The sequence below is a fragment of the Ambystoma mexicanum genome, chromosome 5q (genome assembly GCF_040938575.1).
Source record: "Ambystoma mexicanum isolate Mex_15411 chromosome 5q, UKY_AmexF1_1, whole genome shotgun sequence".
Lineage (NCBI taxonomy): Eukaryota > Metazoa > Chordata > Amphibia > Caudata > Ambystomatidae > Ambystoma > Ambystoma mexicanum.
Genome location: NC_090933.1, coordinates 677,740,728 through 677,767,450, shown reverse-complemented (window position 1 = coordinate 677,767,450; position 26,723 = coordinate 677,740,728). Strand labels below are relative to the sequence as shown.

Below are 26,723 nucleotides of genomic sequence, written 5' to 3'. Positions count from 1 at the left end.
GAACCTTCCTCCACGACGAGAGCCTCTCTTCCTTTGCTGGATCTCCCGAACTGCAGAATGGCCAGGAACTACCGCCACCGCAGGAGCCTCTTCCACTTTTAGGTACATTGTTCCACCAGGCCTCCCTTTCCGTTGGGTACTGTTAAAGGTGTTTTAAATCCTGGTCTTACCTACTGGGTTTGGGCGCCCCTGTCATCTAACATTGTCTTTCACCTTCTGCAACCGCCTTTTCAAATCATTTAACAAAGACTTGACTGCAGCTACAAGAACATTTTGCTCCTGGGCACTTTGCACTGTACCACTGACTCTGGCACAGGCCTATTGACTCTGCCTAAATCTGTTACAACTGCCTTTTCTAGATTGTTTCTCACATAGAAATGTGTTGGTGCACCTAACCCTTATAACCACCTTTTTCTTCTCTCTTTTTAAACTTGTGAAATGCTATTTTGCTCGGTTTTCACCTCCAGTATTATACATGCTAAAGTACTGCCTTGCCTAACTTGTTCACAATCTTATTGGGAAGTATTGCTGGTGTGTTTGAGTATATTCCTGTATAACCTGGCCTTTCCCTCCCTTTTGAGAAATTGTTACAGTGCCATTTCTGCTTGGTTTTCACTGTGCCGTTTTGCTCAGTTTTCACTCTTGCTCAAACTTGTCTACAATTTAAATAGGGAGTTGTGTATACTTTTCTTGATTGATTTAACTTGCCTTTATAATAGTGATTTGTGTGTGAACATCATAGTGTATAAAATATATATATTCTTGTTGATACAAAGCTTTGGTCAGCGTTTCCTTGTTCTATAGTCTTGTGGTCCTAATGTGTAAACCCTGAATACTGCTCATCTCCCTCTTGAGATGAGTCCGACTGCTTAGCCACAGCTACCAACTAAATCTTTGTGGTACGGACTGATACCAAAGGGGATTTATTGCATATACCCGTAGTCTTAATCTTCTGTAGTGCTCCCTAAGGCAACTGCACAGGATTCTGCCTAACCTCACCACACTTCTGCTATAGGACGCCATTGAAATTGTCCTGGGTACCAGGTGAACAAGGGTATTTATTCAACCTACTTCCTTGTGCCAAAGAAAGATCTGTCAATGCACCCAGTATTAGATTTGCGCCTTGCAAACAAATATGTAAAGCCACAAAAGGTCGGCATGACTACTATACTAAGAAGATTCTTGCATTTCAAGATGGTGAACCAGCATTACCAGTTCAAAGTGCTACCCTTCGGAATAGCATCTTCTCCAAGGGTATGCTCAAAGGTACTGGTGGTGGTGGCAGCACACCTGCGCAGGGAAGCAATCCCAGTGTACCCTTACCTGGACGACTGGCTCATTAGGGGGAGTCCCCCCTAATTTGCAAACAGAACATTCAAAGGACTATCAACGTTTTCTTTCAATTGGGCTTCTCAATAAACGAGAATAAATCAAGCCTAGTGCCAGGCACATCCAAACAGTTCCTAGGAGCTGCCATAAACACTCGAGGGGTTGGTCTTTCCGTCAGGGGAAAGAGTAGAAAATATGCGGTTGCAAATACCACATTATCAGGCCGGCCGCCAGATAAGGGTGCACAAAGCGATGTGCTTGCTAGGCATGATGGCATCTTGCATTGACCTGGTTCCACACGCGCGCCTGCAACCCATGCGGGAGTGGTTGGCGAAACAATGGTCTCAGGCTATCTAGTGGTCGTTTCCCCAGAACTGGTACAAAGTCTTCGCTGGTGGACGAGAGAAAATCTACTGAAGGGGAAAACCTTCTACGATCCAAAGATACAGGGGATTATCACAACGGGCGCCTCTTTAGCGGGGTGGGGGGCCCACTACCTTCACCACACAGCTCAGGTTCTGTGGTCTTGCACAACAGCTCAGAACCCATAAATCTGCTAGCACTTCTGGCAGTATTCAAGGCCCTTCAGACATTCAAGCCCTACTTAATGAACCAATCCGTGCAGGTCCTGACAGCCCTACAGCTATGTTTTACATAAACAAACAAGGGGGCACACGTTCTCCAAATCTGTCCAAACTTGCACAGCAAATCTGGAAATGTGCACTCACACAGAATATATTTTTATCATTCCAGCACGTTCCAGGAGAACTCCACTCTGTCGCAGACTCATTGAGCAGAGATCCCCTACCAGAAGAACATGAGTGGCAACTTCACGCACAGGTCGTTAACACCTCTTCTCTCTATGGGGTTTCCCCACAAAAGGCTTGTTCGCTACAAGCGAAAACAAGCAATGCCCAGACTTCGCGTCCAGTTTTCCCCAGCCAGGATCCAAGGGGAACGCCCTATGGATGAACTGGTCAGGGAAATTTGCTTGCACTCCTCAGTGTCCCTCCCCCACCCCCTCCAAACCCCCGCCACACCTCTCATGAGGAAGGTGGTGAACAAGAGCCAAAAGGAACAGACGGCGCTCATCCTAGTTGCTCCTATGTGGGCAAGACAACCCTGGTATCCACATCTGCGCAAACTGGCGATGTGCGATCCCATCAAACTCCTGTGCCTGTACAACCTGCTCTCCCAGCACGGGGACCTAACCGTGCACCCTCTACCTCACTCTATGAACTTGGCAGCATGGCTCCTGAAGTCAGTTTGGTCATCTTAACCTGCCTCAAAAATGTATGGACATCTTGAAGGAATCAAGAAAACCTAACACTAGGCACTGTTAGTTTGACAAGTGGATAAGATTCGTAATTTGGTGAGAGTCTTAACAAATTAACCCCATTGAATGTACTCCTTCCCACATTCTAACATGTATGCTCCACTTGCTGGATGCAGGGGTAGTGGTCAACTCCTTGAAGGTCTACCTGGCGGCCTTATCGGCTTACTCCACTTCCCCACAAGATCTCGTGGTGGAAGGTAAATGCCATCAAAGCATTCATGGAGGGAGTAAAAAGTCTCCACCCTCCAATTTCAAACCTGCCCACCAGGATGGGATCTCAATGTTGTACTCGCTAAGCTCATGGGCCCCCTTTTCGAGCCAATGTACAAGTCCAGTCTGAAATACCTGACTTACAAGACTGCCTTCTTAGTGGGTATCACTTCCATAAGAAGAGTTAGTGAAATACAAGCATCGTCAGTGCAGGATCCTTTATTTGTTGTACACAAGGACAAGTTGGTTTTACGTACTCTCCCTACTTTCGCCCCTAAATTCATCTCCAAATATCATGTAAACCAGTCAATCGAGCTACCGGCTTTCTTCCAGGAACCCAACAGCTCAGCTGAGGTAAAACTCCACACACTGGATGGACTATGTAGATAAGACCAGACCGCTTAGAAAGACAGATCAACTGTTTGTCTCCATAGCGCCAGGCAGAGAAGGTGACCGCATTTCAAAAAATGCCATCTATAGGTGGATAGTCAGATGTATCCAACTGTGCTATTCCCTATCAAATCAGACACTGCCTTTTACGCCCAGGGTTCACTCCACAAGAGGCACAGGAACCACCCTGGTTTTCATTCCTTTTAGACGGTATTAGACAAAGCAGCTACATGGAGCTCAATACATACTTTCGCTCAGCACTACTGCATTGACGCTCATTCCAGGACAGATGCACAAGTGGGGCAAGCCGTTCTGAGACATTTGTTCGCTCATGAACCTTCTCGCATCCCGCCTCCTTCTAACACTGCTCGCTAATCTATGCACAGCATGTGATCTAAGCAGATTCCACAAGCCTCAGAACGGATACATTACTCACTGTAATCGTATTTCTGATGCTTGTATCTGCTTAGATTCACATGCGACCACCCTTCGTCGTCCTCAGAGAGAAGGCACATGGATGCTTATGAGCTTGTTTGATACGTATCTGCTTGGAAACAACTGTAATACTCTGCAGCTTCCACTAGATGTCAGCATAGGCACAGCATGTGTATCTAAGCAGATACAAACATCGGAAATACGATTATGGTGAGTAATGTATTGTATAATATATATATCTATATCAAGTCTCTGTTGTGACATGGAGACCTATTCCCTGCTGCTAGCTTATCTTCATGGCCTAAATCTATCGCAGTGTGATAGTCTGAGCACTGACTATCGCATTTCATATGCCCACATACTGTACATATTCCCGTGCATGTCACATTGACCTTTGGCATATACTTGTTTTATGAGATCGTTCATAGCTTGGCAGATCTACACCGACTGGGCGCATGTCTCTGTATACTGCTCTGTGTTTTACCTCTCTGGGAAAGGACATGGTGGGCATGTGCCTGCGGCGGCCTGTACCCGTCACCTTTTTGATGCGTTTCCTGACTTGTGTGGTATGGCTTTTCTCAACTTCTATTTTCTCATGTGTGGGATGTAGGTCGTTCTTCCCAATACCCTCCATGTAACTGGACCTTTCTGGTCATCAAAAAACACCACACCACCCACCACACCTCTGCTGCATGCTCACCCAAATTACTGCAAATAAGCTTCCGACTAGGCCACAGATCCATGTACAGGAGGCAGTTTGTACGCAGTCTTCCGTATGCAAGTCTTTTGTGGGTGTGACCTAGAGACTGACGGTTTATTCATTGGCAAGACCATAGGCAAGCATAATGCTAGTTTAAAGCTGATCTACCACCAAGGACATTTCTGTCATTGGTTTGAATGGTAATATGTAAAGGTAACATCACTTTTGGTGTCCGTCCATTCTTCTAACTTCCTGAAGACCAAACTGACTTGCTATGGTAAAGAATATCACGGCTTCAGAGGCATACGCAATCTCGCCCCAGTTAGTCTTCAGACTGGCGTGCCTTATCGAAGATTGTTGCCTGCAGAAATAGTATGTTCTACCCCAGGCGAATTTCACCCACACACTTTAAGACAACCCGCCTGTCTGAGACGACCTGAGGGTTTCCGAACCATTGAGAATTGTTTTTATACACACAGATATGGTGCATGAATTAAGGTGATCTACACAAAAAGAGGTCCCCCCCCCCAATCCCCCTAATAAAGCCCGTTTCAAACTACTCGCTACAGGAAAATACCACCTGATGATATTCTCAATCACTTATGATTTTCCCTATGTGTAGACATGTCGGGAACCGATTAAACAAACCATTAAGTCCTCCATATCTTCTTCCTTTTTCCATGTTTCTACTACTTTAGCACCGCCCTAACTAACAGATGGGTGCAACATGCGAGGATGCAAGATCCCCAACCTTATTTTTGAGAAACACAATGGAATACTGCCATTCAACTCTGATGCTTCCTCTCTGGACCCATCCAAGGCACTTGGGATTTGGTTACTGACCTTTTTTGAAACGCAGCCGGTAACTTGAGCTAAAATGATTAAGTAATACATATGCTGACTTAATAGCATTTTAAATTGAGGACCACTCACACTTCTTTTTTCTCTTACACTTTTAACAGGGTCTATCAACAGGACGCCCTGAAGCAGGTGGTTGTAGAACATTTATACATAGCCCACCGAAACGTGAACACACTATAAGCAACATCGAAGATAAATATGGTTGAATTGCCCTCTTTGTTCTATATAGTGTGTAACTTTGACTTTTGACACGTAGGCAAACCTAAAGCTATCTTGTAAGTCCAAGGCCCAGACCTCAAAGATCATACAAATTAGGAGGACAGTGACTGTGGAAATATATGTAGCTTAGAAGCATCTGTGAAAATACAAAATTGTTTTGGTTTTCGCCTCCAGAAATAATGAAATCACATATGTCACATTTAATATGATGCAGGAGATGCTCCACAAGACGAATGTGGATTTTTTACTTTACCTTTCTGTTTTTGTGTTACTGTAAATGTTACTGTAAATAATTGGGTTGCAACATATGTTCTTTCTGACTAGCAATTGAGCATCAGAAGATGAATGACATTTTGTTTACACTCCATGTGCGTGCCATTGTGAATAATAATTGCACTACACACTTTGCCCGTTTGATTTTTTTCTGCCTTGTTTTTCTATTTTATATATAAAACGCATATAATTGTATGTTTGGCTGAAGTTGTTCTAATTTTTAGTCTCAGGAAAAATGAGTATATAGAAGTGTGACAAGCCCATCAATAGTTCCCTTGCCCTCAATTGTCTGACGTTAAAAGCAAGAACAAGGAAGGAACAAGATTGTGCCTCACCTAAATGGGGGGCGGAGGCACCACCAAAAGCACTTTACGGATAGGGGACACTCGTTTTGAAATATGCAGAAATAGCATAACAATAGAAATTTACAGGACAGCTATCTTGCATTTGTATAACACGCCCTGCCATAGTTTATGGCATCAAAGCACTTTTGCCTGCCAGAAAGGCAACGCAGGAGCATGATGGAACATTCAGTGGTGGTAGGGAGGCGTGAAGTCGGGTAGCTAGTTGGGATGAGGACGAGGGATAGATTTGCTGTTCAGGAAGGCATTTGAAGGAAAATGTGTAGGAGCTATGTGTACAATTGGACCAGAGTTTGGGACTCCACTGTATTTGATGGGTCGCAGCACTGAAAGAAGAGCTAGCTGGAGAAAAGGTGTTTGCTCGGCCGGGGCGTTATGCCTGAAATGTACCCACTGTATGGTGAGCTTGGGTATGTTCACGCCATGTCCAAGAAAATAGACAGCAAAGCCCTTTTACTTTCTTTCCATGGCCCCAACAACATTTTAGAGGGGTTTTACGATAGAAATTCGAATTTGCCACGTCTACGAAAGCTCCCTGAAAAGTTCATAAAAAACGATGTTCTGGTTACCTAAACCTTAGGCTTGTGTGCCAAGTGCTTAAGGACACAAAGCCTGTTGGTGTTAGGGTGAGCCAAGGCATGTAGAAGAGGGAGCCAAGAAAACTGAACGTGCAAAGCCCCTCTTCTTCCCTCCCTAATCCCTAAACGGCCAGGTTCTATAGATGGGCGGGGGTGGGGGACGAAGAAGCTGAAGGAAATCGGAGTACATTTAACTGAGGGTGGGATTTCAACCATTGCTTCCTTGGGGCAGAATCCCTTGTCCGTCCTTCCTGGAGTTCCATAGTCCTGCTAGGGCCTTCAAGGCAATGGTCATTGGTGTGTGAGGCAATAATACCCTTGGACTCTGTGCTTATGGGAGTTAATTTACTCAGTCATGCCTTTGACTAGGCTTCTCATCCTTGGCTGTAATAGTTACTGTGTTCTGTTAAGAGGGCATCATATGAATGTTGGCTCAAAACGGGTGTAAAGGTATAGTTAACATTTTAGATTTCCAAGTCTTCCCTTCTAGTTTTATTTTTTGTGTTTAGGGGGTGACTACCCGCTGTCTTGTGGGTGCTTCAAAGGCGCTTGAATATTGGACCTATAAATCAAAACACTATAATGAAACCTCAAAATAATAGAACTTGACCTAACCAGCTAGAGTCCTACTCTTTTCCCCCCCCTCTCCCGAAAGAAGCGAATGAGCATATGCAGTAGTCTTCAGATTCTAGTTAACATGCCTTTTAGCTTCAGGAAAAGGACCCATTGATCCCAGCAGAAAATGACATTCTCAAGCTTTTTCTACAGCTTAAAACATGACCTGGCGTAGCACCAAATAACACAATGTACCATACCAAACGGTGTATCACTTAAAAACAGGGCATATATAATGTAGCTCAGTGCCTACACGTAGCAAAACATGCTATTGCTAGGCATCCCAAACAAGTAATGGTGCCTCCCAACAGAAACTGCACTCCAACACACACGCACCCCCACACTCCTCTATACTCACTGTTTCTGGGTTTGAAGTCTTCTGCTGCTCTTGGGGTTGACTGATTTCAAGATGTAAATGGCTGCTGTTTTGTAGGCAAATGCCCTGAACACACTTCCTTCACTCTGGCCATGGGCATATTGCTGGTTTCTTTCATAAAGATATGCCATTCCTCCCATTAATTGAGGCATGTTCTATCTATTGGCCAGAGGAAGGAACTTTTGGGTCCTTTTTTGGTGGGCGAGTGATCTCATCCTTTGAAACAACTGGTTGCTAATTTATTTATTGTACTTGCTGAAACGGTAGGCTTGTGTTTCGGTGCATCTCATTGGCTCCGCATAAGTGCAACTCTTGCACAGTGTCATGGTGAGCCTGGGAATGTTGGCCCCCTACCAAGAAAACTGAACCAGCAAAGCCTTTCTGCTTACTTCCCTAGGTCCCCAAACAGCATTTGGGAGGGTTTTGTCAGAAATCCAAATCTGCCAATTTTGCTACAGCCCCCCAAATAACCAAAGACTCTCCCTTTCTGAGAAAAGGATGCTAGGAAGTTCAATGCTTCCACAAAGGGCATTGAAACGTGATGAAAACCTGGCTTCATGCACCATCTGCCCTAAAGCTCCCTGACTGCTTGATGGCTTTTCACTATACTTGGCGCCCAGCAATCTGAAGCTATCTGGGACGTTAAAGGTAGTCTCCATTGTCCCTGAAATCCTGCAAGTTAATGGTTCAAGAGATAACTGCATCATTAGAGTGCCGGTTGCTTTCTTTAGCAGTTGCAGAAACATTGGGCGGATTAGTGGCAGGAAAGCATCTGTTCTCTCTGCAACCCGTTCTGGACCCTGGCTGAAGAACCATGGAAGTTGTGCATTGATCTTGAAGGCAAACCAATTTATCTGAAATGAACACCCATTGAACATATCCTGTCTTCATTTTCTATTGCCGTAATCCAAGAATTGTCTAGAATTGAAGCCTGCTGCTTTGATTGGCACTCACAAAAGGTACTCTGCTGTCTGAGATGATCCACAAGGGACCTTAGTTCTGGAAACGCCTTCATCGGTCACAACTTCGTGCCCCCCAGGTGATTCGTGTAAAGGAAATGCTAAAAAAAAAAAAACATGCCCGCAACCCTTTTCATTCAGATTAAGTTTTGCAGAGAAGAGTGGAAGGAGGGGGCAGCTAAAAGTACTGAATGGTTGGGCGTAGAGGAGGTATTGCGCAATAAGCATGTGCAAGTGATCGTAGGGTGTTTCTGCTGCGCATTACACTCTTGTTCTCATCCCTCGAGTATGGAGAAATATGGAACATGGATTAGGAGTACTTTAGACACACAGGTAACCTTTTCAAAATGACAGTTACTAAAAGGGTTATTCAATTTATTGGCCAAAAATATAATATATATCTGGCTCTATGTAGTCCTATAAATAAACTATACGTTTATGGTTTTGAGGAGACTGGTCTGTCAGACTACCAGGAACATTCTGAAAAGTTCTGTCAAAAGGTTCTTTGATGTGTTGATCTTGTGGTAGGGATCACAAGAGGCAGCCGTAGAGTTTTGATAAATCCGTTCAACCTTTTTCTGAATTTACACCATTGGGACTCGCACTATCGGACCTTTCAAACTGTTCAGAAATAGCACAAAGAGGAAACCTGTTTTCCCAAGTATCAAAAAAACGTACACATGGTAACACATGGACTAACCACCTTAGACATACTGAACAAGCAGCACTTAATAACAAGAGGCCCTGTTGGGACAATAATGGAATACGACTTTGCAACCGTTAGTGTATATATCTTCGTTCCGTAATGACATTATTTATTTTATTTATTTGTTTATAAAGCGCTGTAAGCACACAGGCATCGGAGCGCTGACAGAAAGACGGGACAACAGATAGTGAAAACAGGACACAAGAGAGATGACCGATTTCCTCTGGAGATTTAGCCTATTTTGCAAATTTAATTGAAAAGTAGTCTTTTCAATTTTTTGCGGAAGGAAATGTAATTGGACTCGAGCTTCATTGAGGTAGGAAGTTCGTTCCATTTTTTTATACTTAAAAGTCGGAAAAGCTTTTCCAAGTCCATGCTGCTTTTTTGTTGTGAAGGTTTGCAATTGGCCTGTATTAGAGGATCTGAGCTGCCTAATTGGTGCGTACCAGTTGAAATGTTTCTTAAGGTAAACTGGAGCATTTCCGTATAAGCAACGGTGTACCATCGTGAGAGATTTAAACGTGATTCTTTCATTCATGGCCAACCAGTGTAGGGCCTTCCTTTCGCCAGTGATGTGTTCCCTCCTAGTTCTTCCTGTGATGGTCCTGATGGCATTATTTTGAATCACCTGACATTTTTTTACGCAGTTGCTATTCGCTCCTAGAAGTAGGGCATTACCATAATCCAATCTGGATAATATGGTAGCTCTAGCGATGGTTGTACTATTCTTTCGGTCCTACAAAGGTCTGATTTTTTTTATTATTTTTTTTTTTTTTAGTAATATCTGATGGTATTGACAATTTTTCTTTAGGTAAGCTTGAAGGTAAACTCCTAAAGTCTTCACTTTTTCTGAGATTGGTATTTGGGTGTTTTTAATAGAAAATGAGGAGTAGAGTGGGTTCAGTTTTCTTTTCTGGCCTGTGTGGAACCAAATATCATGAGCTCGGTCTTGGAGCCGTTCAGACACATCCAGTTTGCTTTCATCCAGCATTCTATGATGATGTATAAGGATGAAAGCATGTCACTGTCTTATTATAGTCCCCGCTAAGTTCGAAAACCAGCTGGGTATCATCCGCAAAGTTTGTAAAGAATATACCCATTTGGGAGAGCATGATACAAAGATAGTGCATGTAAAGATTGAAAAGAAGTGGGGAGAAACGTGCTCCGTGTGGGACGCCACAGTTTACTGGTTTAGTATTAGATGTTTTATCTCCCCAGACAATCCTCGATTGTCTATCTTGGAGGAATGAAGCTATCCATTCAGTTGCCCCTGATGAGCAATTTCCAGATATTTCTAGGGCTTCTCGGAGTTTTGTGTGGTCCAGCAAGTCAAATGCTGCCGAGAGGTCCAGCAATATCAGAAGACCTGATTTGCCTTTATTTAATATTGAAGGCATTTCTGTCTGAAGATCCAGCAGAGCAGATTCCGTACTATGGCTGGATTGAAATCCAGACTGCTGTGGATGTAATAAGTTATTGTCATCCACATAGCTCTGAAGTTGTTCTGTAGCCACTTTATCCAATATTTTCAACAGAAAATTGCAGTTGGTTATAGGTCTAAGGTTGGCTGGGTCTTGCTGGTTTAGGTCTGGTGTCTTTGGCAGGGGGGTGACTGTGACAGTTTAAATGATGTTTGGTACTGTTAAATCCCTAAAGGAAGCGTTAACCATTCTTGTAAAGAAGGGGGCAACGATAGTTATGTTGTCCAAGATAAGTTTTGGAGATAAAACATTTTCCAAACATGACGTACATCTCATGCCGGACAGTGTTTTTATCATTTCATCGAGAGTGATGGGCTTGAAATGAAATTTGGGGTTTCCTGGTTTGGTCTTATTCTCTAGAAGGTTGGTGTCAAATGAGGCGTTTGTAGTCTGCCAGTTTGTGATGTTTTCTCTGGCTTTGACAATTTTATTATGAAATGCGGTTTGGACTTTCTCGCAATCCATGTCAGTTTGTTGGAAGGGTGGAGTGAGAGTGGTAGGTTTGTCCAATGATTTTAGGATCTGGAAGAGCTTTCCAGTGGAGTTTGACGCAGTACTAATGATGTTATTGTAGTGATTTTTCTTCAAATCTATAATTTTGGCTTTATAGATGCGGTCTGCATCCTTCCAATTTGCTTTATTAGTTTCAGATGGTTCTATAAGCCATCTCCTCTCAAGATTCCTTTTTCCCTTCTTGAGTTCAATAGCTTCCGCATTAAACCATTTTTGATGGTTAGTGTTGGGTCGGACTTTCTTATTTTTTAGGGGGGCATGGAGGTCTAATAATTGTCATACCATGATTGTATGTTGATATTAAGTGTTCACATGAGTCATCATCATTGGTGGTGTTCATAATTTCCAGCATTCCTTCTGAGAGCCTGCTGCTAGTGATTTTTTTTAAATTCCGCTCAAAAACGGATTTCGGTATGTTAGATGGTTTTTCCTTTTTAAAATTCAGAGTGGGAGAAATTTCAATTTTTAAATGATCTGACCAAATGCATGGAGAGCGTAGGGAAATGAGACTTGCAGTGTATTAAACAGCCATTATATGGCAGCCACACCCAAGCAACCCTGTACCACTGCTGGAGAATTACATTGACTGACTAATAAGTGGCCTTTGTTTATTTTTTTTACTATAGAGAAGTTTAAAAACACATAGATTGACCCTTCATCTATTTTGTACAGATTTATTTGAGGCAGGGTAATCTATGGGGTGTTACATATGTATAACTAGTGATGCCACCCAGCGTTGCACAGGTCTGTAGCGGACATGCACGTGGGGGTCTGCTATAGCCTTGTGTATGTTGTATTTTGTCATAGCCGATTTCAAAAATAGGAAGTTATCTCCCAAAATCGCCTATTCTGATGGCAAAGGGCCAGGCCCTGCCCTGTGGAGGGCGAATGGGTGGGGTTGGTCAGATTTCACCATCACCAGTACACCCCAGACTGGTATGCCGACCATGGGCCAACATTTCAGCCCACCAACTGGCTGCAGCCAACCCCGAACATAGTGTTTAACAAAAATATATAGATTGTGCAATACTATGGATTGTTTTTTCAGAGCCATGTTATTTTTTTACTAATGGAAAAACTTGTATTCAGTAACTGACAATCCCGCATTTTAAAGTTTGAATTATCTGATCCATTAATTGCATAGAAGGAGAGTAACCGCATCTGTTTTTAAATTTTAGGTGAAGATGTTTGGTCGTATGCTAAAGGTCTTCCTCATTTGTTCCAGCAAGGCGGAGTTTTCTACAACATAATGAAGAAAAATATGGGTAAAATGCTTTCATTTTTCTTTAAGCTTCAAATGTGGTCCGGATTGTTTCTTTGTGGCAATTTACCTTCTTCCAAGAAACACTGTCCGAGGTCACCACCCTACACTTGGCTTGATCTTGGTCTCCCTCCAAGTTAAAGATTTGTTTTACAAATATCAGTTTTCGACGCTGCTCGTTTCTATGCGCCCACTTTATATGGCTATGAAGACATGTTTCCGCTGTGGTTTTGCAGCTAAGCCAAACATCTGCATTTGTCTGCTAAAGTGGCCACGTTGGCTAGTACCTTTCCAAAATGTTTTCTATCTTATCAAATGCCTCTTGTCCGGTCTCTGTGCATTTTGCTTTTCAAGCCATGCCAGCAAAAACGGTATTCTCTACCCGTAATAAGTGTTTTTTTTTAATCTCTATTATTTGTGTTGCCCATTGGTGGTGATGTAAAGACTTGCTATAAGCCCAAACAATTGGCATGGGAATCTGAGGGGATACACAGAGCTTGTGGATGTTTACCTTTTTAACCACCCATGGCGATGCTAGTACCGTTTGCCATTCCCACCCACCCACCCACTACCTGCCTGTTCTTCCCATTCGGAAGTTCCCCAATTGGGACCTCTTTGAGCCAGCTTTGTGCTTACAAGTGGGTGGCATTGTTTCTAAGCAGCCTTCTGAAATGTAATGGCTGAATTGTAGCTGTTTGCTACTTGCTTTATAAACCATGTATGCCATTTGCATCTGTCCCTAGCACTGAATTCCTGTTTTTAAAAACGAGTACAAAGCCAACAGTTCTGGCTTTTAAACCGTTCCGAACAGCATTGCCATTTTATGGCCAGGCAGGTACTACTAATATGGCAATGCCTGTAAAATGCCTTGACCGTGTCTACTAAAAAGCTAAGAGACTTTCACAATCCTTTTTTTTTTTTTAGCCTTTTTTTTTTTTTTTAGCTTTTTTTTTTTTTTTTTTTGGCTATTGGTGATCGTTCTAAACTGAAACTATTGCATTCAAGTACAGCTAGGAGAGAGATGGGATACATTTTTATTCGGACACAACGTCCATTAAAAGTTTAAAATCTTAATGATGCATACAATATAAACACCAGCAAAATATACAGCATCATTGACACATTTAAAACGCCCCCAGTTAGTCATCCAACAAGGCTAAAATACAACATTCCCATGTTCATTGATTTCTTTAAAAGCATACTTAATAAAATTAGCTAAATCGGATAAAAATGTTCCATCATTGTTGGTCATTTAAAAAAAATCTCCCGCACATGTTTATTTTTTTATTTCATTTGTAAAGCGCACAAACAGCCCTTGGGCATTGTGGCACTGATGATGAGGCCTTATCCAAAGTTTCCTTAAATTAAAAACCTACAAACTGTTAAGAAATGAATTAAATCCCCCTCGAGCTCCAAACCACAGGGGCATATCTTTCCTAGACCCAACCAAGGGGCTCTGGCTCTTTGCCAGTGGTCTCCAAACTTTTTTGGCCAGGGCCCCCCTGAGCAAAATTTGGGCAGGTCGGGACCCCACAGAAATGCCAAATGGACAGTATATATTGCGCGCCGTCACCTGCTCCCATCAAAGTCGCTGGGCTCCCTCATCCCACTCCTACCCAGTCGCTGGTCTCTCCCCACCCCATCACACACCCAGGGCTCTCCCCACTCTGCTCCCATCACTATCCCATGGTTCCCGCCCATTGTGCTCCCACCATAGTCCCTCGGTTCCCCCGTCCCGTTCCCAACACAGTCTGAGGGCCAGTGGCGGCTGGTGAATCTTTTTTAAGTGGAGGGGCATTAAAGGGAGGTTCGGGGGGGTTTCCCCCTGTGAATTTTTTTTAAATAGGTTAAAATGTTGCATTGTAGAGCATACTTTTAACAAAAAATGGGTAAATAGCCAAACAGTTTGCAATTGTTGCTGGGAGTCCAGGGGGGAGGCATTGATATTTTATTTCTATCGCGCTCGTTCACAAGTGTTTCAGAGCGTGACAAGGCAAGGGAGGGGAACAGAGGAGAATAAAACAGCGATCTTACTAGGCCCAGTGACATTGAGAACGCGCAAGTGTGAGGGGAAAAGTGCATGGAAGGGGGGAGAAGTGGAAAGTGCGAAGCAGAGGAGAAACAGATAAATAACAATAAATAAATAAATAAATAATAAAGGCAACAAACAGTGGTAGTGCAGCCAGCAATTTGCAAGTGCTACGTTTAAGGCAGCAGACAGGGTAGGTCTGATAAGTTCAGGAAGAAAGATGGTTCTCCTCAAGTTTTAGAGTGGCAGGGCGCTGTTCCAGAGGGAGGCCCCAGCCGAAGACGGAGATCTACCCCCAGCTCGTTTCTTTGATAAACGACTGACCCTGAGGGAGTTGGAGGTAGAGGAGTGAAGAGCTCGAGAGGGGAGGTATTTGCGGAGGAATAGCTGAAGGTATTTTGGACCCAGGCCCCAGAAAGCCTTGTGGACAAGGCAGAGGGTTTTGAATGATAGATGTCCGGTAAAAAGATACCATCCCTGTCCCCTGGGCCCCACTGGTCCTAACACAATGAACATGATTATGTGTATATGCAAGGCGCTGCACATTCATACAGCAATCACTCTATCATTCACATGAGCATCCATCACCATACACTCACTCATAACGCAGCCATACACATGTTTAAATAAAAACAATGAACATAAACGTACCTTCTGCATTGGCCTGTGTGTGGGTGCTGAAACGGCCTGCTCCAGCTGCTCTGTCCGTATGTGCGAGGAGGCGCAGGAGCTCCCCCTCGGACATACAGACATGCAGTGCCCCAGCCAGCATTTCCAATGAGCTATGCAATGCTGGCGAAGCAAAACGCCCCAGCACTTGCATGGCTCAGTGAGCATGTGCGGCTGGGGAACTAAACTGAACTGTCAAAGGGAAACAGTGTTTCCCTTTGACAGTTCAGCCAGCCCAGGAGCACTCCATTAGCTGGATAAAGCAGCTGAGGGAGTGCTCACTGTTTCACTGGGCTGGCTCCTTAGCTCCTCCATAATGGGTGAGGGGCCACTGGGTGGGCGCCTCTTGCCATTATGGATGAGCCGCCAGGCTCGGACAGGCCTATAGGGCAATGCCTGTACCAAAAATGTAAAATGCTAGTTTGGGCCAATCAAAATGGGCCACCATTTTGGCCAATGTGGACCATTTTGATGAGTTACTTAACTATGCAGTTAGTAATGTTGACCATTGTTGCTGAATATATCACAATTTACTTACATTTTAACACAAAGCACCCCTTTGGGTACTATTGAAACAGTGGGCTTCATAACTACTCTGGCGGTAGCTGTGCCGGTAAAACCGGCACGGCTGCCACTGGAGTTGCATCCGGGTCTGGCACCCGCGAATGGGCAATTACTAGGTCATGCCGAGTTAGGCGGACATGATAATTGCCCTTTCGAAGGTGCCGGTAGATCCCCATTCCCATTTGAGCCCCATATGGCTCAAATGGGAATGGGGAGCTCGGATGCACCGTTAATAACGGTGCCGGTGCATCCGACGAGCTGAGGTCAGACCTGGCGGGGGCTGTCAAGCACCCACGAGCACAACTCTTACTATGGCGGAACGGTAGCAAAGGTGCCGGTAGCTTACCAGCACCGTTGTTACTGGTCCGCCATAGTAGTAATGAGGCCCAGTCTGTGACTAAAGGAATGAATATCCATTTACAACTGTGGGCCACTTTTTCATTGTTGCCTGAGACAGTTTCATGCTTCAGCCCGCCCATGAGGGCCACCCCTGCCCATTTCTTCCAATCTAAAAAAAAAGAAAAAGAAAAAAAAAAAATCTTTTTTCATGCTGAGCTCTCAGGGCCCCCCTGGGATGCACCCGCGGACCCCTAGGGGGTCGCGACCCACAGTTTGAATACCACTGCTCTATGCGGTAACACGTTAGTTTGAGCCATTAACTGTAATCTGCGGCTTTCAGGTGCATGGTATTTAACTATTGCAGAAGCAAAATTCGGGTGCACTGGAGCAGGGGTATACACTTTAAAACAAGCCAACGTGTTTTTTCTTTTCTTTCCTGAAAAGCACCCAGATCCAACTCGGCAGCCCTTTTTTATTATTTTTTAAGGAGCCACTTACGTTGCATGATTGTTTGGGTGCCCAGTGCCTCCGGTTCCCTCAGCTTTCAGCAGACCATTAGGTTAATCCCACAATTGTACCAGCTATAACGGTCATTAACGGTCATTAACAAACTCCCTCACACCAGTACCAAGATTAAAGTGTTTGGGGGTAACCTACTGGCTCTTCAGAAAGAAATCCAGAAACTGCTGCTCGGCTAAGGGAGAAATATTAACTAGCCCTAATATCGCAATACATCTGCGGGATTTGAGAAGGGGCACACAGCTTGGACACGTGCCTTCTTTTATTTATTTTTTTAAATTTATTTATTGCATTTTGTAACAATACAACCAGCAGGGCCTCATATAACTCCCTTAGAACACCCTCCCTCCTTTACCTCCCACCCACCCTCCCGCCCATCAAGACCGTTGTAAACTATACCGTAAGTATATATGTTTTTTCATTCTGGAATGATCGTGCTTTCGCCCGAGGAGTCCACCATCTTGGGGCTGAATAGCGTCACTGTGAGCTCCACCCATTGCAGTAGATCGTCGGAGGAGTCCTGTCCTTGTTGGCGTTGGGCGATCTCCCAGGCCCCTGTTTCGGCCTGTGTCCATTTGCGGAGGTCTTTCCACCACGTTGCTAAGCTCGGGGCCTGGGGGCGTTTCCAACTCATGGCGATGCGTCGTTTCACAAGTATATACACATTAGGTCCTTTAGCCTATTAAGCGGCCTATTTTTCCTCTTCCTGGGGTTTCTTCCCAGAATGCATGCTGTGGGCGTTTGCACCTCCAGGGTGATGTCAGCCTCGGCAACATTGGTTTTGATTTGTGCCCAAAAGGTTTGTATAGTGGGGCACCCCCAGAACATATGGGTCATGTTCGCCTGGGGTTTGTTACACTTGGGGCATCCCCTGGTGCTGGCTCCCCTGAATCTAGAGATGATTTCTGGGGTGAGGTATGCTCTGTTCATTATGTAGAATTGTATTAGCTGAAACCTGGCATTTTAGATACTTTTTTGTGGTATCTAGTGATGGTTTCCCACTCTGCCTCTTGGAATTGCTGTCCAAGTTCCGTTTTCCACTTCGCCATGCACTTGAGGTCGTGCTGGGCAGTGTTGTAAAGCAGTGTTTTGTAGATCCTAGAGGTCTCATGGCCCCCTTCTGCTGCCGCCAGTAAGCTTTCGATCCCTTCGTGTCCGGTGTCTAAGTTTTCCATTGATGGCCAGCGAGCAGCTAAACTTTTTACCACAGCGTTGTGTAGTAGGAACTGTCCCGTGTGTATTCCTGAGGCTTCATGTAGTTCAGCAAAGGTCAAGATGCCCGGTTCATCCACCAGGTCCCCCAGGATGGCAACGCCACATAGCTCCCATGTGTCCCTTATTATTTACCGACTCCCCGGTCTGTTTGCCATGATTGCAGCTATCGGAATCTGTGGGGAGTAAGGGTCTTTTAGGTCCATAGCTTTGCAGGCTCTTTTCCAAATCTGGATTCCGAGTTGGATCAAATGCGGATACCGGTGTTTTTGGCCTGACTCAGCCCATAGCAGGTCTCTTAGCAGCATTTGGGTGATTCCTGGCTGCAGCAGGCGGGTGTCAGTAGAGGCGTCGTCTGCCATCCATTGGATCACATGTTTCAGCTGTCCAGCCAGATAGTGAAGTTCAAAGTTGGGAACCTTTAGGCCGCCTTTGTCATAGGGTCTCTGCATCGTGTCCAGGGCGACTCTGTGCCTTCCTTCTTGCCATAGGAATTTCCTGCAGAGCTTATGCAGGTTGTTAAAGAATTGACGTGGTATATTGTATGGCGCGTTGGTGAAATGATAAAGCAGCCTGGGTAATGCTACCATTTTGAGCAGTCCCACTCTGCCAGCCACCGAAAGCGGGAGCCTGCCCCAGAAGTCCATTGATTTCACTAGGCCTTCCTTTGCCCTGATTGTGTTAAGAGCGTGTTCCATATTTGGGTCTCGATGGATTGTGATACCCAGATATTTAAAGGAGCTGGGTTCCCATTTTAAGGCTAGTGTGGGGAGCTCGTTGGCCCCAAGCCCGCTCAGGGCCGCTAGGGGGAACGGGCAGGATTTACTGTGGTTGATTTGGATCCCCGTAACTCTGTGAAACCCTTCCAAAGTCTCCAATATATAAGGCAGTATGTATTCGGGGTTCTTCAGGTAGAGGAGCATGTCATCTGCATACATAGAGAGTAAATGGGTTACCCCGTCTATCTCGATGCCTGCATCTCCATATTCCTGCCTAAATGTATGCTGCAACAGGTTCGATGGCAATAATGTACAGCATAGGGGACAGGGGGCAGCCCTGTCTGGTGCCTCGGGATAACCTCCATTTGTCTGAAAAGGTGTTGTTGATACGCACTCTGGCTGCTGGGTCGGTGTAGATGAGTGTGACCCATTTAATGAAACTGGGCTCCATTCCCATTTTGGACATGGTAGCCAGTAGCCATTTCCAGCGCACCGAGTCAAATGCTCTGGAGGCGTCTAGGGACGCTACCGCACATTTCTCCTGTGTACGTTCGGTGCTGTAAATGACATGGTGCAGTTTCCGTAAATTTTCAGTGATAGTCCTGCCTGGCACATACCCTGTTTGGTCTTGGTGGATTAGGATCGGGATGGCCCTGCGCAGCCTCATAGCTAGTATTGTTGTCAGGATCTTGCTGTCTGCGTTTAGTAGGGACAGGGGTCTATATGATCCACATTCTGTGGCATCCTTATTGGGCTTTAGCAGCGGGATGATGGTTGCTCCCCTCATGGTGTCCGGGAGGTGGCCTAATTCATATGCCTCATTGAACACTTGGGACAATAACGGGGCCAGTGTGTCTCCATAAGTCTTATAGAACTCTCCTGGGAGTCCATCTGGTCCTGGTGCCTTCCCGGTGGGTAGTGATCTGATGACTGCTGCCACGTCCTCTGGGGTGACAGGGCCTTCTAGGGACTCTGCTATTTGTTCCTCCAGGTGTGGTAGCCTAAGTGCAGTAACAATGACCTAACGCCATGGGTCACATTATACTGTGGAAGAACAATATTCTTGTGGTGCTGTTAGAAAATTTGTAGATGGCCTGATGGTTTAATTAAACACAAATCAGTCTGACGTTTTGGGAGGCACATCTAACCCTGACATTCCAACACTACTTTGGACTTCCGATCGTACGGAATGATTTACTCCGAGCATCCAATTTGAGAGGAATGCGCATACTCTGGCTAGATATTTTAAGAGGACAATCCACTGGCTTTGAAGAAACGCATGGAAACCATGCCATGGTGAAGGCACACCATTATTTCAAAGATACTCCAGTGCCTGGAACACGTTCTGAACCTGCAGCGCGTATCATGTGCCAACCTTTAATCATTTAAACTGATGTAAAACCCTCATCAAACGGCGGTCAACCTTAAATACTACTAAGATGCTACTGTTATTTATTTTATATCCAGGTCTGCTCTGTCTTATGCTTGCTGACAACGGGACACTTTCTGTTGCATCTCCTTGGGGGCATTCTAACTTTCCTCACCTTCCCCAGAAGCTCAACATCTCCAGAGCACTGATTTTCTCTATGCTAGACTACTGCAATAGCCGTTTCCTCAATCTGCCTCTTTACTCCCTTCGCTCCCATCAACTAATCCAGAATAGGACTGCAAGACTTTACCTTTGCGTCAAGCCAAGGGACCGCATCTCCAGCCCTAAAATCTCTCCACTTGCTACTGGTGACCACAAGGATCAAATTCAAGACCCTTTGCATCATCCACAAGACTGTTAAAGTGGTGTTTACAGCTTGTTGGAACTGTGGGTCTTGCGCTGGTGTATGCATGGTTTCCTCTTTATGTTGCCTGCCGCCTATTGGTGGATCTCAGGGGGACAAAGCTCCTGATGCCCCAGTGTTTGTAAATGCTGATCTGGGTGACTGAGATCCAATGGTTTGTAATTGGGCGCGGGACCGTGGTTCCTTAGTATCCAATGAGTGTCAATTTCCACACACGTTAGGTGTTTGTAACACTTGCCGATTTATTGTTTCTCCAGTAATTTAAACATAAGTTGTCACTCTTATGACATACATGCTACATATACTACCATTACATTAGTGCCAACACGTGTTTCAACGTTTCAAACCATCGCTTACTGAAGCACATCACTGCAAGACTTGAGAGACCACACGGACCCTCAACCGAGGGCTGAAGGTACTACCCATTACTATTGCTGCCTATATGAGAATCACTTTCAACCATCCGGGTACAAGCTAACCCCACAATTGCCTTGAGAAAGACCTCAAGGGTTGAAACACGTGTCGGCACTAATGTAATGGTAGTATATGTAACATGTATGTCACAAGAGTAACAACCTATGTTTAAATTACTGGGTAGACAATAAATCTACAAGTGGTACAAACACCTAACGTATGTAGAAGTTGACACACATTGGATACGAAGGAACCACTGTCCAGCGCCTAATTACAAACCATTGGATCTCAGTCACCCAGATCATCATCCACAAGACTGTCGGGGGCATGGGACCTCTTTACATCCAGCTTGACCTCCCTAAATACCTACTGGCCAGAGTCCTTCAGTCCTCTGGCTCCAACTCTCTGCATGTCAAACGTTTCTCCAAGTAGAACGTGGGAGGTAGATCCCTTTCCTCGGCTGGCTCCTCCCTCTGGACCCCCCCCCCCCTCCAAACTCCCAGACTTCAGCCAGATCTTATGTTCCTGGAAACTAAGATTCTTTTTCTCCACTTCCTTCCCTCTCCTCCTCCTGTGCTAATTTCTCCCTCTGCCGCTGCAACTGGGGCCTTGTCACTTCAGAGACAGACTGCCCCTAACAGCCTCCAACCCCCAGCATTCTCTGGCAGCACTTGCCTTCGGCCCCCCTTTCCAGGACTAGCCCAACTTGGTCCTCCCTGTCCCCTGCACTCATACTCCCTCCCCCATCCCCCCTTCCCTGGCACTTGCCGTCACTGGCCCACCCAGCACTTGCCTGCCCCCACTGTTGGGCAGCCCATTCCTGCACTTCTCCTACTACCTTGTCATGCACGTGCATGGTAGAATTGTCACAAGGCCAACAGAACCGTTTTTGTTGTTCTACCTTTGTGATTCCCATGCCCCCGCCATATCTTCCACCTTGCACCTGAAAACAATTGATTATAGGGACCATACAAATGTCCAATAAAAACATAAAATAATGCCACACACATGCACGTTGACTTGTTTAAACAAGTTTGCAGAAGACTGTTTAGCATCCTCCTGGTCCAAGCTGACTTCCTTCAATAGTATTTGCAAAATAGTACATTTTCCTTCGCCTTTCTAACCACACTGGCACTTGTTAAGGCCATTTACATTTTGAACGCAGTCCACTACCAGAGCAGCAGCAGACTTCAAATCCAAAAACTGGGAGTCTGGAGCAGAGTTATTGTGTGCGTGCAACCATTCCAATTTCTTTAATATCTTTCTGGGGATACACTACGTTTGTTGTGCTTTATCTTTTGGATTGCATCATTGTTTGTGGCGTTTAGTAATGGCATGTTTGCTATGTTCCTGTACTGCCCGTGCCTTGGAAGCGACCGCAACACAGCAAGTAGCACTCCCTGAACATGCACAAATAAAAAGAGAATAAAAGGTAGAGCTGCAAATGTAAGTTTAACTGTACCCTACAACCCTGTTTTAGACTAACATTGACATGATGCTATCGATTCAGGACACTAACTGCAGCCCGGGGTGAGCAGGCTAGTCAAAGGCAGGATTATGTAAATGAACTCCCAAAGACGCCAAGCCGCAGCCAAAGAGGATTCCTGCATCACACACACCCACCAATATAACTATTTTCATAAAGGCCCTAGCTGGACTCTGCACCCTCCAGGAAGGCCGAACTGGTGTTTCTGCTCCCAGGGAAACAAACCATGGTCAAAATACCACCCACAGTAAATGTTCCCATATTGCCTTCCAGCTTTCCCATATTCAGGATATCTACATTCGGGGCTTAGGGGAGTAAGCAGAAGCGCTTTGCACACTGTTTTTGTGCATGGTTTCTGCATGCTTTGACACACCATGACACTGGAAGGCTCAAAGTCTGACCACTACAGAGCAATAAACAGACGTTGTCCTTAAGCACCTTGCACAGCACAAGCCTAGGGTTTTGCTAAAAAAAAAAATCCCTTTGGATAACCATGACGTAAATAGGAAGCCCCCTGATTGTTTTTGCTTGCTTTTCAGAAAGCCTTTCTTAAACCCTGCAAATTCGGATTTCGGACATGCAACCCTTACATGTTTGGGGGCTTAGGGAAGTAAGTAGAAGGGGTTTGTTGTTTATCTTCTTGGGCATGGCTTTAACTTGCCTAGGCTCACCATGAGTACATTCTAGTCATACCGCCTGGTGTGGTGTACAGCTTTATCCAGCTGCCCCTCTTTCAGCGCTGCTCCCCATGGAATACAGTGGAGTCCCTCTATACATTTTGTCCAATTGCACAACTGGCACCTCCAACTTTTTCTTCCAATGCCTCCCTGAGCATCTTGCATATCCCTCAACCCAAATATCGACCCGACTTTGCTCCTCCCTACAACTACTGAATATATCCTACTCCTCCTTTGCCTCTAACAGGTAAAGCGTTTTGACACCATATTCTATGGCATTAAGCGCTACTCAAATCCAAAGTAACATAATATTGCCTTAAGTCCAATGTAATGTTGTAACAAAGTGGGGGGTGCGTCCTAATAGCTAATTTGTGAGAATTCTTTTCTCTTTCTATTTTCATCATCCTTGTGTGGTGTACCTAATTTACATCCCTTCCGGATGCCAATAAAACCATTCAAAATGCACATCAGAAGTCGGACCTGGTTTAATCAGTAAGGCTTTTTCTCATTGCCCTGTAGTCCAATGTAAGACGGCAAAGAAAGGCCTCTTTATTCCGGTTACGCTGCCTGTTTCTGATCCTGCATTCAGCCCACATTTGCAATCCAGTACCGTTCAAAATGGGCTAATACTTGTTACAGTGCTTAGATGAACGAAGCACAAATAGGAGCACCATGCAGCTATTTTAAACTAGCCATTGCTCTAAATTGCTGAGGGTGCAATAACTGCACTGACATGGGGGATTATTTAGTTTCTTTACATGCACACTTAATAGCTGAGCCACACTGCTGGACCAGTGTTGCGACGCAGTGCTTTTGACCTGAATGTCTTTGAAAACCTTCATCTCAACAGGTAACCAAAACAAAAAATACTGGTCTGAATGCTGGGAAATCCCTTGGGCCGCTTGCTTTGATGTCCTGGTGTGGTACAAATAGCCCTGCCTGGGCCACCTCTCAACCAGTGTTCTATTGTTCCAGGCCACTACTTGCAGCAGACCAATGCGAGGGGGGGGAGGTAGACGGGGGGGGAGTGGAGTGAGTGTTAAACGCTCCACTGGCACCACAATCTTTGGAATGGAGCCATTGTTGCCTCTCAGTATGGTTGTGCTCGGTCCTCCAGTTGGTGGCTCCTCCTAGTTCCTCCTCAGCAAAGAGGCTTGGGTGGTCCTCATTCCGGTTCATGTGCACATGTCTAGCCAGCTGAAAGCACTTGGCCTCCCTAACAGCCTTTCTGCACCATATTTGCTGTGTTCTCTACTGGATGGGAAAGGGCTTGAGTTCGTAATTTCTGAAAATCCAGCACTTCTCTATGCTTTACTGCAGGTTTACCCCTTTTCCATGTCTATTTTAAAAGTATCCTTTGGCAACCTTGGTAAATTGTCCGGCTGGTTTCCATGTACATGTTTTGTCTCCTATGTTTGCAGTAAACTGGTCACTCCCATACATTTTAATAAACCTTCTTTGAAAGTTGCCATTCGACACAGTTAATTTGCCTCTGTGTAGCTATTGTATCAGTCCATTAGCCACAATAGCTATAGGGTAAGACTTAGCAAAACCATTGAGCTGCTTCGTATTTCCTCACCTGTTAATAGCGCGTCACCTTTCACAGAATGGAAGCATCCCTTATGTGTCTGACATTATCCTCTGTATATATAAAAATGTCGTCCTAGTTGATATGATACATTCAGTGTGTTCACATGGTATGTGGCTTTGAGTACAAGTGAGCAATCTTCATTCTGTTTTAACTATGGCATGTCTTATTTGGGTGTGTAAAATCAAACGGGCAACGTTATCTCCTATAGCCCTTGGATCACTCATCTGTTGTGTACCATCTTACTAGCTTACTTGTAACCATCTCGTCATGCTAGAGTTCAGAGGTTAATCTCTGCATGTAGACCTACTTACCTACCTGCCAACTAACATAATCACAATGCCACCATTCTACGCCCATAATCTGCTTTTTATAAAGCAATGCCCGAAATGCTGCATCACATGGTCTGCTTTTAGGGTGGGACCGGCTGGAGGGCCGTGCCAAGGGTTTCAGCAAAAGCTGCAAGGGTTACACAGCTTGCAAAGGTGCCTTTATGCTATGTGTGCAGGGATGACCTGATCTACAGACTGCGGCGCTGTACACACTTGAGTGGTCCAGGGCCATGAGCTGCATCTTCTGAGCCTTCGCATACTGCTTGTTCCCGCGACTAGCGGTCCCCGCAGAAAATGGTGGTATACATGCCCTGTTAGGATCCTTTTTTTTTTTTCTTTCTTTTTGCAACGTTAATCTTTTTACATCGTCGGAACCCTCCTCACCCCAGCTATTTTGTTATGCATTGATGCATTGAACCCTAACTTAAATTTGGTGGGACCTAAAGCCTTTTTGCTTCACTTACTTTGCTCAACTCGTGTATTCTTGGGATATTGGTCAGCCTATATGGTCTCCAATGGAAGGGTATGGTGTCCCCTTTCATGATTCTTGCTTTTACTCCGATACCACGCATCCTTTCCCAAAGCTGAATATTTGTTGGGTAGCACCATAGAAACCCTCCTCCCCCTTTTTTCTTCAGTCTGCCAGTGCATGTGCAGCCCTGCCCCCCATCCCCCCCACCCATCACTCGACCTTTAGCCTTTAGCCCTTTTTCTCTTCTATATGATGTGTGTGGCACCCGTGAACATCTTCTCTCCCTCGTTCCCCCCCTCACCACCCCCCCCCCCCCCCCCCCACAAACCCTCTCCCCTGAAATGTTTGTTAAATATTTCTCCCCTTGCCTGGGCTTTGCGGTTGGTTTTCCCACAGTATTTTCCAGATTGAAAGGGACAGTTGCACGTTTGTGTGTGGCATTGATTCCCCATATATTATGTCCTCAATGTTGAGTTCTTGATCACTTCTGAGTTGTCTGTCTGTTTCTATTGCAACACGCATTTGTTGATGACTGACATCAATGCTGTGTGGGGATGTTTCGACAATGGTTGCCTAGTCACTTCAAAGACTTAATCTAAGAAATGTGCTGTAGACCATGGTTTGAAATTGAAGGGAGCTCAGAGCTATTTAGCTCCTGGCTGTAGCCTAGAAGAGCCTGGTTAACTTTACACCAAAGCAACCAGGAGTTACTTTTGACTCCACAGGGCCACCTATCCCAAAAAACAACCCTATATGAATTTTAACTCGGAATTTTAAATCTTTGTTTGGGACAATCTATACATTTTAGGATTCATCTAGACATTTAAAGCATTCGGTTTCATCAAGGCATAAATTCGTTTTCAAACATTGATTATCAGAGTTTGCTAATTAAAATGTTCTTGATTAGCAAACAAACCCATTTGATTAGGAATGTTGTACTGATATTTTTAATGTTACCGGAAGTTATTTGTACCCACGACATAAAATGAACTATTCAGAGATTTTTTGTACCGCTGAAGGAAGACATTGGTGAGATGAGCCCGGCTTTGCAAATTCTTTAAAATTCTGCTAGACCGGCAGGTCGAGTAACTTAGTTTACCTACTTGACTTAAGAGAAATGCACTAAACCCATGGCAACAGATGACATATTTAAATGTGCGTTCTGTAAAATGGTGCACATCAACACAAACCCACTTTGTTTGGCACATTGCGCCACCCAGGCACAGTGAAATATGTACTGTGACATTTAATGCAAACAAAGTAAATATTAAATAAAATGTCCACAGTAAACAGTACTCACCTTTCA

The 26,723-nt window shown here is 44.8% G+C and overlaps 1 protein-coding gene across 1 annotated transcript in view; it reads left to right on the top strand.

Moving 5' to 3' along the window:
• Window positions 1-26,723, top strand: part of VCPIP1 (valosin containing protein interacting protein 1) — a 212,955-nt gene that overhangs the window by 57,703 nt on the left and 128,529 nt on the right. The window contains exon 2 of the mRNA XM_069621134.1: window positions 12,522-12,608. Coding sequence (XP_069477235.1) covers window positions 12,522-12,608 — 87 coding nt within the window. The remainder of the gene's footprint in view (window positions 1-12,521; window positions 12,609-26,723) is intronic.